At 41.4% G+C, this 17500-nt stretch overlaps 1 protein-coding gene across 1 annotated transcript in view; it reads right to left on the reverse strand.

The window, feature by feature from the left end:
- LOC137985072 (coiled-coil domain-containing protein 180-like) overlaps positions 1 to 17500 on the reverse strand; it is a 57831-nt gene that overhangs the window by 13025 nt on the left and 27306 nt on the right. The window contains exons 21-35 of the mRNA XM_068832530.1: positions 16856 to 16933; positions 15867 to 16017; positions 14538 to 14619; positions 14160 to 14241; positions 13963 to 14056; positions 11763 to 11875; positions 10755 to 10822; positions 8922 to 8964; positions 8281 to 8384; positions 7795 to 7855; positions 6252 to 6367; positions 5145 to 5229; positions 4185 to 4283; positions 3230 to 3414; positions 925 to 1022 (exon numbers count right to left, since the gene is read on the reverse strand). Coding sequence (XP_068688631.1) covers positions 925 to 1022; positions 3230 to 3414; positions 4185 to 4283; positions 5145 to 5229; positions 6252 to 6367; positions 7795 to 7855; positions 8281 to 8384; positions 8922 to 8964; positions 10755 to 10822; positions 11763 to 11875; positions 13963 to 14056; positions 14160 to 14241; positions 14538 to 14619; positions 15867 to 16017; positions 16856 to 16933 — 1459 coding nt within the window. The remainder of the gene's footprint in view (positions 1 to 924; positions 1023 to 3229; positions 3415 to 4184; positions 4284 to 5144; positions 5230 to 6251; positions 6368 to 7794; positions 7856 to 8280; positions 8385 to 8921; positions 8965 to 10754; positions 10823 to 11762; positions 11876 to 13962; positions 14057 to 14159; positions 14242 to 14537; positions 14620 to 15866; positions 16018 to 16855; positions 16934 to 17500) is intronic.

Genomic DNA, 17500 nt, shown 5'->3' on the forward strand with positions numbered 1-17500 from the left:
GCGTATTTGCCGGAACATTGCCAAATATCGTTGTTCTCGGTGCGGACCAAAAGAATAGCGGGCTTTTGGGATGATAGAGGGTTTTTCTTTGGTTCTTGGGTAGCGAAGCAATCTCTAGGGAGCAGCATATTATTAAGTATTGGGGAGGGGGGGGGGGGGGGGGCGATGGCGCAGTGGTGAGAGCACTCGCCTCCCGTCAATTTGTCCGGTTTTGACTCCCAGACTCGGCGTCATGTGTGGGCTGAGTTTATTGGTTCTCTACTCTTCTTCGAGAGGTTTTCTCCGGGTACTCCGGTTTTACCCCTCTCCTCAAAAACCAATGTTTCATTTGATTTCAGTTAAATTGATTCGATTTAATATTTATCTACGGTATTCTCGATCAGTGCCCCCGCGCTAGAGGACTTGACACTTGAATCAAGTTCATTACTTTTGATGTTGTTGCAGCTGCTATTGCTTTTAAAGGGACTACGTCACATTATTTTAGGGTGTTTCGGAAAAACCTTTCGCTAATCACGAGTTTAAAGTCGAAAATGAAAATGTGGAATTCCTTTATTGGTAAAATTATCGTTACGCGACAAACAAGATGATTCTGAGCAAAAAAGACCTTTATCTAGGCGATTTGCCATAAACTTGAAAACGTCGGACCCAACTTTTAAGATTACCCAAACGAAATCAGTTTCAATCTTGTCCAGTTGTGTCCATCCATGCTTCTCTTTCCTTTTGCTGTATTTCTTTTACGTTCTTCAACAGTTTTAAGCGGTTATTGCAATGCTTCATTCCACTTTTTGAGCATTTTAGGTGTCATAAAATTACATCATTTTGCGTGACATAGTCCCTTTAACTCTAAATCGACGTTGCTTTCCATTCAAACAACTCTTGCTACGTAACATCAAGAAACGTTCAACGAATAACTGAATCACTCACGAGTACTCTTCGGTTTAGCTCCTTCTGAAATTCTTGTAGAGTCTGTTGTTCCACTTCTTTCAATTACCTGAGAGGGTTGTTTTTTAGTCCTCTTTGACCTAAGAAGGTGTAAGAGTTTATTCAGCCGAGTTTCAACAACCAGGTGATGAGGATCGCACAACAGAGCAAGCCGCTCAAGTTCCAGTGAACGCATTATAAGGCCAGCATACCCTTTGCGAAAAGTGTATGGTCAAAACAACGGAAAAGGTAAAGTCACTATAGTTAACGGTGGTAGTTCCTTCAGCTACGAGGCTGGTATCAATGGAAGCCGACGGTGCGCCCTTTACCCCTCCCTCTGTCAGTGCTCCATTTCACGGGTATTTTAAGTTATAGCGACCCGGATCAGAGGAAAGTCGAAACAGACGTTGAAGTCAACGAGGATCGAACTGGGGACCTCTTGCTCCGAAAGCCGCACACTAGCCAACTGAGCTACGCCTGTTCGTGTGTTTATCAACGCCTCGCGGAACAACGGATGTGAGACGGGCCCTAAGGCTTACATTCCTTATTCGAGAAAATATGAAATCTAACCATTTTTAAATGTGGGTAAAAGGCAGCAATTTCTGCTCTCCCCTCCCAAGATCTGCCGCACGGTGGTCTAATCCTTGAATAAGTCAACCACTTGGCGGTTAGAAGTAAAGAAGTAAAAGGAAACAGTATGACAGAGAACTCCCTGTGGAATCAGTACTATTATAACAAACTAAAGCATTACATGCCACACATTTCCTATCTGTAACATGGTATTTCAGACAGGAATGTTATAAGGGCTTTAGTCAAAGATAACATATTCGTAGTTAGGAAATGAGTCGGTGAGTGAGGAGAACATCATTTTACTATCAAAATATAAAATCAATTCATTGAAGGATGGCGGTTTAAGGTAAGAACTGATAAGAGTAGAGACAAACGTACTTTTGAGGTGGATTTGGTTCAATGTGAGTAAGCGACACAGGAAATGCAAAATAGTGAAAGTTCTCCGGAGATGGAAAGCGGAACACCCGGGACTCTTTCGTATCCGGAGACTCAACCTTACGGGTTTCAGCACCAACCTCTCTCAAGTCTGACAGGAAAGCCTTTATTTCTTCTTCCACAATCGGACTTACAAAGAAGGAGCCCAGAAAGAAAGGTTAGAAAGACACCGCTTTTAAGACATGCAGCTAAATAAAGAAAGCATCCAGACGAGTATTCACGTAATGCACTAGTCAATTGAAACCGCGGCACCCCCTAACCCGGGACATAACGGGGGAGTAACGGGGACATGACCGTGGTACCTGCTCATTTCTCCGAGGGGATGGGGACAGTAACAGTTTGTTAAAATTAGCGGGAATTTTTCGCGGGGCTTGTAAAGCTAGCCTTGATTGAGTCCAAGCATCGAAAAACGTTCCAGCGTCAACACGAGAGAGACAACAGGGAAAGTAAGCTATAAAAACAAAGGTTTGATATTATCACTGTTTGGGTAACATTTCTTTCCGTTCCCTCCTGGCTGCTTTGCCTGATTCCGCGCGCTGCAAAGGTACACGAAAACGATTCCATAAGCAATTGCAAAGATGTGATGAAAACCTTGCCAGCTATCGTGTTTGTCAGCGATGCAAAAAAATTATTTTTACTATGAACTTATCAAAATCTTCTGGTTACACGCTGTGGACATGGCAGCGAGGATGGTAACACTCAATTTTCACCCGCGGGGCAGGCAAAAGTTTCAAATGTAACGCTGTACGATTGTTACAACCCCGCTACGTCCCGGGGGTGGGGTGTGGTTTTAACTGACTAGTGCATAAGAGAGCAAAAGATTTTAGGAGCTGTCTATATTGAAAAGAATCGAGTGTCTGCGAAAGATAAGGTCGCCGTCGGGGTTTGAATCATATTTAGAGCCGAATAAAAAATGCAACTGATTTCTTCGCCGTACAAAGCTTGCTTAAGCTTTTCTGTCAATCAGGAATAAAGGCGGAATCAATTGTAATTTTCTCTCTCACGTTTTCCCGCGCTCTGCGTCGGTTGCATTGATTTGCTTTGCGTAATGATTGGCTTATTTGAATATCTGCGACTGTTGTAATTGGACAAGTTTCGCTTGACGTCACTCAATTCACTAGTAAATGAGGTCCTCGTAGAAGTTTGAAACATTAAAATAATTATCTCAAACTGGAAGCGGAAAAAGGAGCTTGAAGGAATAAAATAAGGAATCAGGTTGACCATTTGTCGTAAAAGTAATTAAATGTGCCAGCTACAAAATGTTCTAAAAATGAACGCACAGAAAGACCATCCATGCACGAACCTGAGGGTCTCTTCAAGCGGCTTGTTCTCTTCTTTATTTTTTTGTTGGCTGGTGTTAAGCCCCGCCTGTAGTATCGCTAGGCTGGGTGTGGCGGGATTCAAAAGACAGTTAAGGTACATCGATCTCTCGTGAAATGTCTGCAGGATTGGTATCAGGCTGTTTTGAACCTGGCGGGCCGTCACTTGCTGTCAAATAAAAGTCATTACATGGTAAGCAATTCTCAGGCTAAATAGAGCACTCTAATTGGCTGGTTTTTGGTAGGGGTTTTACAGTACGGACCATCACCATGGAAACGGTCTGTTTCCGCATTTTTTCTCTCTCCCGGGAAATGAAAGTTGAGCGAAGCACAAAGGAAAAATGAGAAATCTATTTTTTTCACCACAACAGTACAATTATAGGAAGCATAATTCAGTTTTACGTGTAGAAGGTCACCGTCTTCAAAGTTCGCTGAAAAGACGAAGAGTAGGAAAATTCACCAAGCGGAGAAGTGTTTGATCGCTCGAAGAAACGAATCCAAATGATAAACAACTTACTAACCTAACTTGCTCGGGACCGTACTTGGGAATCGTACTGCTACGACCTCGGACCAATATTTCCCCAGTACGGCCCTTACACTCGGTTAGTAAGAGGTTATTACCAAGTGTATAAGTTGCTGTATACATGCCTTTAAGCAAAAGAAGCCACACACACGGGATTTGCGGCAACCTAAAAATCTGAGCGTTTTCGAATAAGAAAAGGGTTACGGTTAACTAACTTCATCGATATCATTTTTCTGTTGACTTCTGATTGTCAAAACTACTGAAATTTATGTCCACTGCAACCTTAGGCCTTGTCTCGCAAAGGCAAGCTTTGCAAGAAGGAACATAAAGCTAAAGATTTCAGTCGTGTCTTGCATGGTCATATGGCTTTTAGGAAGAAAACAAAAAGCAGCTTTTGTTGATTGTTGTAAGCGTACCTCTTTGTCAAGATTGGGTTTTTCAACTGCATCGATGTGACGTTCAAATGTTGAGAGATAGATGGAGAGTTTTTTAGCTTGCGAATTACTGAATGCCACCTAAAAAACCAAAGAAATAAATAATATCTACAATTAGCGCCAAAAGGGTTGAGACACTTTGCCCTTTTAAGAAATCTCAGACAAATCTCTCCCTCGAAATCTTTCCATCTAACCCCCTCCCGCCCCACTAACAATATTGTTTTCTTATCGCTAACACTTCCTTTTCCCAACATTGCAAGGGGGAGGCGGGGTGAGAGGGGTGAGTTCAAGTGGAAAATGTAACGTTAAGGTGATTTTTTCCTAATTGAGGTCTTCCCAATTTAGTGTGTCACCTACTTTTGTCTCTTATTGAAGATTTAGCCAAGCGTATAAGCGGAGCTCCCGGGTTATTTCCTCTTACAATAAGTTAACCTGGTTTGAGGCTGTGATCCAATTGAAACTCATTACCTGGTCAGCGGTTAACTTAAAAAAACAGCTGACCTCGATGTGCTCTAAACTTGCGCCCGCCATATGGTCACGTGATACTGGTCAGGCGATACCTTGTTTTGACAGGTGTCAATTGACCATAACATGGATGTCCAATGTCAAAGATGTAGGCTGTAAACTAGCTGGAGTACGGCCGCCTCGATGAGCTCTTAACTCGAGCCCCTGATATGTTTAAGTGATAATGGTCGCATTGGAATATATGAAGAGGTGGACGTACGGTCGCACAGATGGGTTATCATATTTTCTTATCCATGGTGCTCCGCGCGCGGAGCTTTGCTATAAATATAAAGTGCATCAAAGTAATACAAAGGACACTCGCAAGGATTTAATTAATCTGCAACGATAAAATGTTCGAATTGAGCTTAAGCAATATGTGGTTTAATGTTAGCAGAAGGAGCTTCGGTCAAAATGCCACTTCAAACAGCTTATCCTCACCTCACTTTTGATTTTAACTTGCGTGTTGGTCAGCCATCTTGTGACTTTTTCCATAAATGTCAAATCAAAAAGGTGATTTTTGAACCTTTAAAAGCAAAGCACATATCAAGAAAAAGAGAAACCCGTGTTTGATAATGCCTTCAACACTTGAGTAACTCAGTTTAAGGAGGATGCCGGAGCAAATAACTGCATTCTGAAGAAGCAAATTAGCATTTCTAAAACCCCGTGCAAACAGATGCAACATTGTCGGCCCGCAACAACTCCCAACATTGTTGGGTGTTACCCCATTTACCGTTCGCACACCCTGTTGCATGCATCTCCTTGCGTGTTGTTGCACGGAGTTTGCCGGAAATTGGTCAAACGTTCAACAACTCCCAACATTTCTTTTGTTCCTCGATCGCCGAACCGTAGCGCAACAATGTTACATCCGTTTGCACAGCCCTTCGAACGTTGTTGGGTCCACGCACGCGCATTACATATGGCCCTCATGGAGAAAGCAACGCATTAATATGTTGAAAACAAGATGACAGCCGAATTTTGATAACCAGGCTTTATTCTACTCGGGCTTTACGGATGAATGCATTAACGTAAGAGAATATGAGCTAAGAGAACCAATGTCCCATACATGGCCCTCTACCAATGATAATATGATAGTCTCATTTTAGTACAGGGTCACGTGGCCATTTACTTATTGAATGCATGCCGATTGGTCCATCTCGAATCACGTCATGCTCCGCACGCTTTCTTCTGACGGGACTGACCTTCTAAACAACCTCCTCAAGTGTTGCAAAATTTAAAAATAGATTGAAAAGGCTTGATTTGTGTTAATTGTCAATTTCAATTTACAGTGTCCCCAATTAGTGCTTCAGCGCTAGAACAACTACACACTTAAATAAAGTTCTTTTCCTTTCCTTTCCTTTTATCATGGAGCACAGGGATTCGCTCTTTTACATCATTTTCTTTTGGTTAAATTCAGTAATGTAAACGGCGAAGACGCGATGGCCACACGCGCAGCCAAGCCGCGACAAGCTTGCGACTTCGACTTTCGCAGCTCACACGACTGATTGCTTTACTTAATGTAAAATCCACGCAACAGGCTATACTAACCTGTCTTCTAACTTGCCAGCATAGTCTGTTGCTGCCTCCAATCTCTTGGATTCCATTCCTTCAAGCTCAGCCATCACAGATCCTTCTGCGGAGTCTATCTTACTCGCCATACGTTCCTTTAACGCAAAAAGGAAAAAGACGACTTGAGACAACACACAGTGAACAAAACATTTTGGACTCACTGATTGTATCTACCTACTGAGATTGTAGAATACACTACAATAATTAAGCAAAACATGTTAGACTTGAATTTCCTTTTCTCAGTACACTGTCTGATTGATCGGAAGTCCCACTCCTGATTTTTAATCAATCAGACCGGAGGCCACATCAATTTTGATTGGCCCGCAAGTGTTTTCGTGTGTTTTGCGTCAGCTGCATGCATTTCCCCAGAGTTCTTGCTTGTTATTTGTGGTAGGTCTCTTTTTGGCCGTCTTTTCACTAGACATCGTCTGAGTCGCTTAGTCTAAATAAGGGAAATAAAGCAGACGCACCAGACGTCATACTAGTTGGCACACACGAATGATCGTCACATTTTAAAGACGTCGTAACTAGTCTTCTAAGACTTTTAACAGCTTTGTCGCTAAGTGGAAGTTGAGTGCCTGGAACACCCAGGAGCGGCCTGTATTGGCAGCCAGCAACTAGTTGGAGACTGCGCCCACGGCTAGGAAATCCTGGCAACCAAGCCATGAGCACCCATAAAGCATGGGAGACAAGCACCCGTAACAATGATTAAAAAAACAAAACAAAAACATAACAGTTCATACAGGGGGTGGGAGAGAGGAAAAAAACCACTAAAAACACTCTACAACCACAACGCCACTGCACACAAGCGCAAGAAATCATCGCACATGCACTGACCTAACAAAGCCGCTGACCACAACTGGCACATAAGCGTTCCTGTTGCTATCTCCGTTAAATTACATTTGACTGCATTTGAGTTGTCTATTAAAAACGGGACGCACTTGACGATCAGACGTTTAATGAGTCTAGACGTCAAAGATGCCACCTGGTATAAACGCGGCCATTAGCGCACCTTAGCAACAACAACAACGGAGACACCAGACAAAAGTAGGTTTATAATACACATGCGGCATGCATTTCAAACCCCTTCCCCCAAGTCAAATGATCTCGGAAGCACAGACGACGGGGAACAGCAAAACGAACGTCATAACAAATACAAATTCACGTTATGGTTTATCACTTCGTGACGCTTTCAGAAAACTACTAAGCAACGAAATCGATATTGACGGCACTTAAGAGGGCTCACAAGGGTTGTCCACAGGCAGCAGTGGGTACAAAAGTTAACCTTACATTATCTATATATATTTCCTTTAACAGTATTCCACCATTCCACATGTAGCTTCCTCTACCAACATTGTACAATGCGAACATGCCGGATGGATTAAACGCAAAATAGTTAGATCACGCAAATGTTTATGAATACTGCATTTTGAAGTTTGAAGTTCCTAAACGACAAATCATTTTTGAGCGAAACTTACAAAGTTTAATATATAATTTGCAAATTTCCAACTTATAAACTTACCAATTTTTTTTTGTAGTCGTCAACTTCATCCGTTGAAAAATTGCCACCATCAGAAAAGACTCTGTAGGAAATGGGAAAATGGTATCAACCGAACTTCTTATGATTTAAAAACAAGTTGATTCAAGGACGAGGGTAACAAAAATATCCAGTGACAAATCACGTTTGCGTCAACAAATAGCTGCATGGTCTATCATTTATAATTAACCATCCTCCGAGAGATCTATCATTGGTTCAGAAGGTTGTTTTTCACAATTATTTTCAGAATAATCACACTTAATTGTCAGCTTCAGTGAGCGATCTGCCATTCCCTTAGAGGAGAGCGGATACAAGTCAGTATAAAAAGACTATAGTATGTAGCAAAATACACTCATACAGCAATTCACATTGACAGACTCTTATTTGAAGGCACCAAGTCACGAGAGGTGGGCTGTCGGCCAATAAAAAGGCAGGGAAAATGTAGTGAAGAGCAAACTAAGAAGTGCTTACGTGAAAGTTTTCCTGAATCTTGCATTGGAGTTTCGCAAAGTGCTCAGCATTTCATCGAGGTCGTGACGAAATTTCCTCAAGGATGTTCTGATTACATTCATGTACTATTGCCAGAAAAGAAACGAGTGCGTATCATTTCCAGTTCGCCGGTAAAAAGTTATATCGGCGTGATTCCACCCCGCCTCCCCTCCCCATGTTTACAGCTCAAACGACAGGAATATTTGTTTGATTCACTCTACATAGTAGTATCAATGACTTAGCTCCTGATTACATCCCTATTTAGTGATTTATTTTCAACATACTTGACATATGAACAATTATGCGGCTACATGTAAGAATCTGCAGTTCTTCTTTAATTCAGAGGCGGTGACCAGTACCTATTCTTCTCTTCCCGAGGTAATCAGCTGGAACTTTAAAATTGCTCGTGCCGACATTTTGCCCATAATTTCCTTCACTTTTCTCAAAAACTAATTGTATTTTCCTGCGATGTGTTGTAAATACATACAGTGTACTAGGACTCTACCTTAGCCATCCATTGTTGAACTGCTCAAACTAAGTATATCATTTGCTAAAATTAAACGAAACACAAGTGCACGCGGTTATGGACTTAGACAAGATGTTATTCGGCAGGCTCTCCTCACCTGCTCTATACGGCCAGCAACTTGATCTTGAATTACTAAAAGTCTGAAAAATTGCGAATAACAATAACTAAGTTATCACTTTTAATTAGGGCAACAAATACATTTTTTTGCCAAAACGAGTGTCACGATATTGGTGGAAAAAGTGAACAGAATTAATGATTTGGACAAGCCTTGTGTGTTGCGATGCAAGACAATCGCAACTGTCTCATGGCAACCCGGAGGTCACTTGTGGTGCCAGTAACCTCTGAAAATGTACTAACCTTTTATTTAGTTATCTAAGTATGTATATGTTGTAATAACAAACGGTTGCGAAATAGATAGCCTGCTTGCAGGCGGTAGTTGTTGTGTCGCCACTAAACACTATCAGACGCCATATTGGAAGAGCGTGGGATAGGTCTGGGCCCCGTGACAAAACGACGGGGTGGGAAGTGGGAAGAGCCCCCCTCCCCTCGCTCGCTTTGTCGACCCTCAACCCGGCCCAGACCTAGCCGCGCGAATCCAAGATGGCGACCTCATTACGAATTCCGGGTTTTCGACCATCCAACCGCCTGCGTGCAGGCTACGAAATAGATGTCATACGTTTCACATTTAGTCACTCAATCACTCACTCATAGAAAATGAACAGCATTCTTGATGCAATGTCGGCGCTATACCACATTAAGACGTGAGCTGCACTCACATATTTCAAACGCTGACACTCGTTACACCAATTTAAGTGATAACGAGGAGACGAAGTATTTACTTACAGCAGAAAACAAAGTTACATCTAAAATAATAGGCAAATATATCCATTTAATGTTTCAAAAAAGAAAGAGATTCTTAATTCACAAATGTAATAAGCGCTATGAATTTTCAATTACTTGTATACGGATATGGTAAATGTTATTTTGTATTTTTATTAGTTAATGTTCAAACCTTTATTGTAACTAGACCAATACCTCCCTTTGGAGAGTAAGGCGCAAAAAAGAATATATTACTATTACTATTACTCTCTCATTCATTCGTTCAATCATTCATCCCCTCGCACAGGATATAACAACAACAACAACAGGCAGCAAAGAATACGAATATGGTACGAATTCTCAATTGACCAGCTCTCAGATGGCTTGCTCGCCCAGATGACAGAGCAGTGCAGCGCTGGATTCTTCTGTCAGGCTTATTTTGTAACTGCTTAAGTTGCTGTCAACGGCGATTATAACTCTCGCTTAAGAAACAAAAATGTAGTTGCTGTTGTCTTGCGGGCTCTCAAGCAACACTCGTTTTCTTTTTATGGAACAGGAACTCTGTCTTCTGACCTGCCAGAACATTCTCACAACGAAGACACAAAAATACTGGAAAATGGTTTAAGGTAGTCAGTTTTACCAGGAGCTCATCAAGGGAAGCGTCTATCTCCAATAGTTGACCCAGGAGTCAATCAATTTCCGAGTAGATTTATTTATAGAAGGCCTCCCTTGGGAGATTAAGGGTGCGTTCGATTGACCCTATTCCGGAATGAGAATACGGAGAGTGATGATTTAAAACGGTATGTTTGGCGTTTTGAAGCAATAAGGATAATAAAGATATGTTTAAAACATCATTTAAGCAGGTGTTTGGCAATCTTAATGTGAATCTCCGTAAACACGAAGAATTTCTAACTTCTATTCCATGTATTCCTATTCTGAAATACGGTCAATCGAAAGCGCCCTACGTACGCCCACTGCTGTTACAGCCAATCAAAACAGAGCTATCTCGGCGTCAAGGGAAATACAATACCTTTCGCGGGAAAAAAACATGTTCCTAAAAATAAATTTACTCAAGGAATTAGTGAAGATAGAGGCTGCTGGTTTTACGTACTCGTGTGTTTTTGCCGCTGAAGTGAAGGTCGCTTCGAGTTCTTGAACTGACTTTTTGAAGATATCCGTCTGAAGAACACACACATTAACCATAGTTCAGTATGAGGCAAGGAGATACAGATTTACTAATAAAGACAGCGGTCAACTTACAGCCTGCGGGAATTTCCGAGGCCAATAAGACAAAGAGGCAACAGAAACAAACTAACAAGAAAAGCGCCACACGTGCGATAGAGTCAACAACTCTGTCACTAAGTAGAAGATAGGTGGCTGAGACATCAAGAAGCTTCCATTATTGGCAGCCACCTCCAAGACTGCTCCCATGGTTGGGAAATCCTGGCAACCCAGCTATGAGCTCGCACGCAGAACTGAAAACAGGAACCCGTCACACTGATAGTGTAAAAAAAAAGCGGGGGTGGGAGGGAAGGTGTAACACCGCTCAAAACGCTCCCCAACCACAACACTACGGTAACAATGCACATCCTACAGTGCGCAACCGCGGGAAACCACGGACACGTCATAAGCCTACGCCCACTGGCGGGACAGATATGTCTATGGACCTTATTGGAGTTAAGCCTGCAGGCACATTTTCTTTTGTTTAAAATTACATGCAAAGGAGGCTTAAGGGTCAACTCAATACAAAACGACCCCTTAGCCTCGTTTATGTGGCATTGAACCGCTGATAACTCCGATAAGGGCTATTTCGTGCATTTCTGGACACAAGCCTGGCGAGAGGTAGACCGTTTGACTCTTACAAGGGGACCCAAGGAGTTAAACCGATTATTACTCAAAACGACTGCTGCTAATGGTCAGAAAGGGAAATTGTAATCAGTGAACTGAGGATTGCGAGTCTGGCACAATAACCACTCCAACCATGCGGCCTACTCGCTATGGCCACGACAGAATGAAAACCAAACGGGGTAACAAGTGAGACCATAATATAACTCTAAACACGTATTTAGTTATCAACCTTAGAAGTTCATGTTTTGTCTGAGCTGTCAGAGCGTATTACCTCTTTATCGTGCTCTTCAATCATCTCTTGGAACCTCGCCTTGAATTCATTCAGCGATGCAGTGACACCTCTGCAGTGACGGTCAACTCGCTCGCGATGCATCACCAATTCCGCTGAGGAACAACAATATAATCATCATCATCATCATCATCATCATCATCATTACAGTAATAGTAAAACTTACATTGTCAGAAATAACGTTTTACAGTGAACACAGTCAAGATATTCGTGCGCCCATCTACATTTACCATTCTTGCGTTTTTCTTTTCTTTTACGTTTTTTACAGGTACCTTTCAGTTGCGCTTTGCCTCTTTGGGAGAAATTGCCCAATTCCATTGAGGGAGAGGAATAAAGTTTGAAAGCCGTGGGAGTAAAAGGTTCTTTGTCAGACAAGTTTCGAAGTCACCAAAACTGCTTGACAACAGGGGACATTATCCTGACAGGAATAGTCTCGATTTGACGGTTATTCTCAACAGTCAGCAGAGAAACTGATATGATAAACTTGAAAAACCTTAAATAACAATGACCACAACCAGGTTTTCTGAGCCCGCGAGACTGAGCACCCCCAGCAAACCAAGGTTTTAACGAAAGCCGCTGGTCAGCAGCCTGGTTCTGGTCATTGCTGTCTAAAATCTTTCGATAAACTTCAAGAAAACGGAAAAAAGTTATGACAATATTCGCTGGTACGCTCCAAAGCGAGATTAACCCTGCGTGAATGTGGATATCCTCAAACAGCAGTCTTGTCTTAATAAATTCATAACAGGACGGCTGTGAATTTCGCATTGAAAAGGCCACGTATCAGAGCATCGTCTGTGCGCAGCCCTTGTGAACCCAGAATTGAGTTTATCAACTGGGTTGATATTGTAAATTGACCACCGTGGTGAAATCTGAAAGCTGACGTTTCGAGTGACAGTGTTAGCCCTTCCACAGAGCGAATTGCTGTTGGAATATAACAGGGAGCTTAATAAGCAACAACAACGCGGCGACGGCAACAAGAACGTCAGAAATTTGCATATTTAGTGGGCAAAAACAATAGCTTTGCACGCTCTGTACGTGCGTTTTTCGCTTTTGTCCATTTTCTTTGCCGTCGTCAGCAAAACAACAACGTGAAATAGCCAAATTTGCGATGTTACTAAGAAGGTCAACACTTGGGGGAAAAATTTTTATTTTCTCCCCAAACTAAGTGCCGTTCAGACGGGTATCATTCTTGAGAAACTACCACACCCTTGTCATATTAAAAAGGTTAAAATAGTCACGATATTTTGAGATGACGTTCTCGTTGACGTCCCCGTTGTCGTTGCTTAAGCTCCCTGATATAATGCGAAATGAATCCTCGTATTTTAGGGAAGGATGTAGTACATGTATGCAAATTTCTACCGTAAAAAGCGCGGTTTTCAATAGCCCTTATTCGCGATAGCCGCCATGTTGGATTTGCTATTATCATGCAAATTAGCCACACACTTCTGAGGGGGCAAACAACACAAGTTCGGGAGGTTATAATGAACATCTTAGCCACATAGATGATTTGTTTGACGTTCATTGAATGTTTATCACCTAAGTAGTAAAATAGAATGATTACACGAGTTGTTTGTTTTGTGAAAAATGAGCAGATAACGAAGGCGAAAGTCGAAATGTCAAAGGCAATCAAAAGACAAAATTAATATAAAAGGTACTTAATTCTAAATTCTAAAAGGTACTTTTAGCAATGTTATTTCAATATTTCGACTTGCCGATTTTCCGAAATTTGCCTTTTTTCCAATGTTTGTCCCCCAGCATAACACATGGCTAATTTGCATGACAATTGAAAACCAACATGGCAGCTATCGTGAATAAGGCCTATTGAGTGTTATAAAACAAATACTAAAGCAATTACTTCGACCAATCACAGCAGGTGCAAACAAAGCAATTAACCAAACCAAATTCGTAGCAATCGTATGCAACTTGCTCAAAGCGCGGGAAAAATCGCGCCTGGAAGTCGCGATTGGTTTTGGTTTTCCATCTCATTGGTTGATAAACTGTCGCGAGATTTTTAAACCAATTATTAATTGCAATCGCGTTATTACTTTCGAAGGCCATTTGAAAACTGCTTCAAATTGGAGTGTCAGTGGTTTTGGAGTTCGTTCGCATGTGTGCGCGCTCTTGTAACGCAAGGGTTGGGTTTTGTGTACAATAAACGAGTTCGTTCTGATAAAAAACTCACCTGCCCTGACGTTATGAACATCCTGCTCTGCCCTGGCAGCTCTTGGCTCGTGCAGGTGAAGCCGTAAATCTAACTCACTGTTCAATTCCTCGACCTGAACAACCACAATATAAGCGACATTGACAGAGGCAAAAGGCTGAAAATAAGACTTACATTTCACTCAGTTTACAAAGGATCAAAAAATGAATCTCATTTACTTTGGCTTGTACTACACTTTCTGCTCTATCCATGGCCTGTGTCGTCCATTCTTCCAGGTGCTCCAAGAAGGACCATCGAATGCTTTAAGGCAACAAAAAATACACTAACTGAGAGACAGAAATCATCAAAAAGAGCAAGTACTGTAAAACTGTAAACGATTAACTGGCGAACACATTTTGTACTATTAAGCAGTTGACAACTGAACGGAAAAAAAAGGCAAACCCATTATGTATGCTAGATTTAAGAATGACTGTATTTTTTCCAAACTGGGGAATGCTAAGTTTTATTCGAGTATAACTATTTATTTCACACAACACGTAAGCACTTCTCTAATTGGAGCTCCATGTGCAACCATTCTGCTTCAGTGATATACGTACTGTTTTCTAAGGTCCAAGAACAATTCATCGTTGATAACAATAGCTTCAATATAGGACGGCAAAGCAACGTCGTCTTCCTCGTCTGAAGAAATAAATAGCACACTGAGCTAGATCTTAATCTAATCACTTCCACCTCTTTGCCTGGAAACTATCGTTTAACTGTTTATTAATCTTCTATATTTGAAAACCGTGACCTTCGTTTAAAAGCCCACTTAAACACTGGAAAACGCATTGTAAAAGACGTGGTGGCTTGAGCACATGCAGACGACTTGTCAACCAACCAATGGTCACATAACAGAGCTCGGTGATCAGTTGTAAAATAAAAAAGCCCTCAAAGTCAATGTGTTCATAATATATCATGAGCTGTTATCTGTCGTTCTTTTTTTTTTAATTTCCGTCTCTTTTTTCGCGCTGGAAATATCTTTTAGGAGATCCGTCTATTTATTGCTGTTTGTTGATCGCCATCAGTCTTGGATATCCCGGTTGTGGTTGAATAAATTCGATAAAAAGCAGAACGTGAAGCGATAATGTGTCTTCGTATTAAAGGCCTTTTGCGAACTGGTGTGAGTTAAGAGCGTATTAGAAAGCAGTCATGGTATGTTAAGTCTCATTGCCGAACAGATTTTTCCGAATAGTCCAAATCCCATAAAATCCTAAAGCGACACCAGTTGTTGGGCAAAAACTAAAAATATCCGTGGCAAAATACATGACTGCCATCATTTTTCAAAATGACCAATCGCGTGAGCTGACCAATTTACGCGCTCTGCGTCATAAAAAATGGCAATGTTCGTAAAATGCATTGAAAGAAAAAACGTCAAGTACAAAAAACATGGTTATGACAAGAATGGATACTCCAAAATTGGGTGAGACACTTCGTAACACATACATGTATGCAGGTGTAACATTGGGTGAAGTTACGTCGCAATACCAGGCAACCTCAGTGTTAACCCGCCTTGGCATACAAACAACACTCCGTTTCGGCAGAGAACAACTGCTGGGTTAAGCACTGATCTCTAGTGATTAGGTCTAAGCGCCGACTCGAAATGGTTAACTTTCATAAATTGTTCTGGAAAAACTAAAGTAAGATCGTTTGGTACATTATTTACACGAAACTAAGTGTCTCACCTTATTTCGGAGTATCAATTCTAGCCACAACCATTAAAACATGCTACATGTATGTAATGGTTTCAAAAACATTTCAAAACCACCCTCGATTTCTTTTCCACAATTTTGACAGTCTTCAGGATCAGATTGGAAACCAACCGAAGTCCGCTGATTCTCAGTTTATTGACACTAAATTGGCCGCCATGTTATTTACGCGATACTTACCTACTTTATCTGTAAGGAAGGTTACACAAGTCTTCATACTTTTTATACTCTCTGGACTTCCCACAAGTCCATGTTCCCCTGGATCACGCAGTATGTAGAATGTAGTTCCTTTAGAGGTAGTAAGAATTTCGTCGATGGAGGGTGGAGTTTTCTGAAAAGAAAAATATGCAAGAATAATGCATCATCATACCAAGCAGCAGCATTGAATTAAAATCGTCTTCATTTTAATCATCATGAGCAACAAGTTATCAATGACAGAATTACCACATGTTGACCTCAACATCAATCAGTTTTAAATAAAGATCATCAGGCACCAAGAAATCCGCATTAATGTTATCATCATCATTATCGTTCACATCATCCTCGCTATCATCAAAATCATCCAATGGGCTCCTAAACATCTTTATTAATATTAAAATTATTGTTGTTATGGCCAAATCACTGCAACCAGCACCAATGATGCAGTCGTCTTCGACATCGTCAGCATCATTATCATCATCATCGTCATCTCGTCGTCATCGTCATAATTAGGGACCTTAAGCAAAGACGACGACGACGGCGGCTACGAGAACGTCGTCTGAAAATATTATTTGCCGTTATTGTCAGAAATTTGCGATTACTCCAAGTCACTCGGCATGGAAAGCCTGAGTCCAAATGCCATTGATAAGAACGGTGTGGATTTTGAGAAAGAAAATTCTTAGTCAGATGCTCGCGTCCTCCACATGACCTGAAATCTCATAACTTCACGTCGTTGTCAAGACGAGAACGGCAAAGAAATGTATCAAAATGTAAAACGCACGTGCAGGGCGTGCAGAGCTATTGTTTTTGCCAATTAAACCTATTGCTTTGTGGCGTTCACGTTGCCGTCGACGTCGTCCTTGCTTAAGGTCCCTAGTCAACACCATCATGGCAACGTCCAAAACACACAACACGTCAAAAATAGAAAGATCATGATCAAGTCTAAGGCACAAATCAGCTTTTGCACTTACTGCTTTCTTTCTCAGCTTGGTTCGATCTTGTTTCGGCGATTTTCTTTCCTTTTTCTCTGTTTTGGGAGCCAATGCTGACTGCAAGTAGAGATTTAGCCAATTTGAGCACATTCACTGGCGACGCACTTGCCTACAACAAACTGGTTGTTCCTAGGGGAATATTACTATGGGCTTAAAATTAGAACGACTCTCATATGACCTTGAAAAAGAAAAGTAAAAACACAACATAAACAAAAATGCAAAACAAGCCCGAATTTTCATTGGCTTAACGAACGCGAATGCAAACAACGTCATCTCTCCATGGAACATTCTGGAAAGCGATCGGGATTTCGCTTTGACGTCATTTGAAATGCAGTAATGTCATTAGGCAATCGAACTGTTTATTGTCCATATTAGGAGTTTTGGCGTGAATAAGGAGAAGCTTTGTTTTAGTCTTGCCAAACATTGGTACGGAAGTCGCTATATTAATATAGAACATCATTTCTGATGAGAGGGGAAACAGGAGTTACCCAGAGAAAGCTGCTGTAGCTGCTTCAAAACTGCGATGGTCACTTTCACTGATACCTACATTCTCTGCAGTTCAAATGTATGGAAAATTTCGTGTATTCTCTTTTTCATATAGACAGGAGTGTTTTACTGGAAAAT

The sequence above is a fragment of the Montipora foliosa genome, chromosome 2 (assembly GCF_036669935.1).
Source record: "Montipora foliosa isolate CH-2021 chromosome 2, ASM3666993v2, whole genome shotgun sequence".
In the NCBI taxonomy this organism is placed as follows: Eukaryota; Metazoa; Cnidaria; class Anthozoa; order Scleractinia; family Acroporidae; genus Montipora; species Montipora foliosa.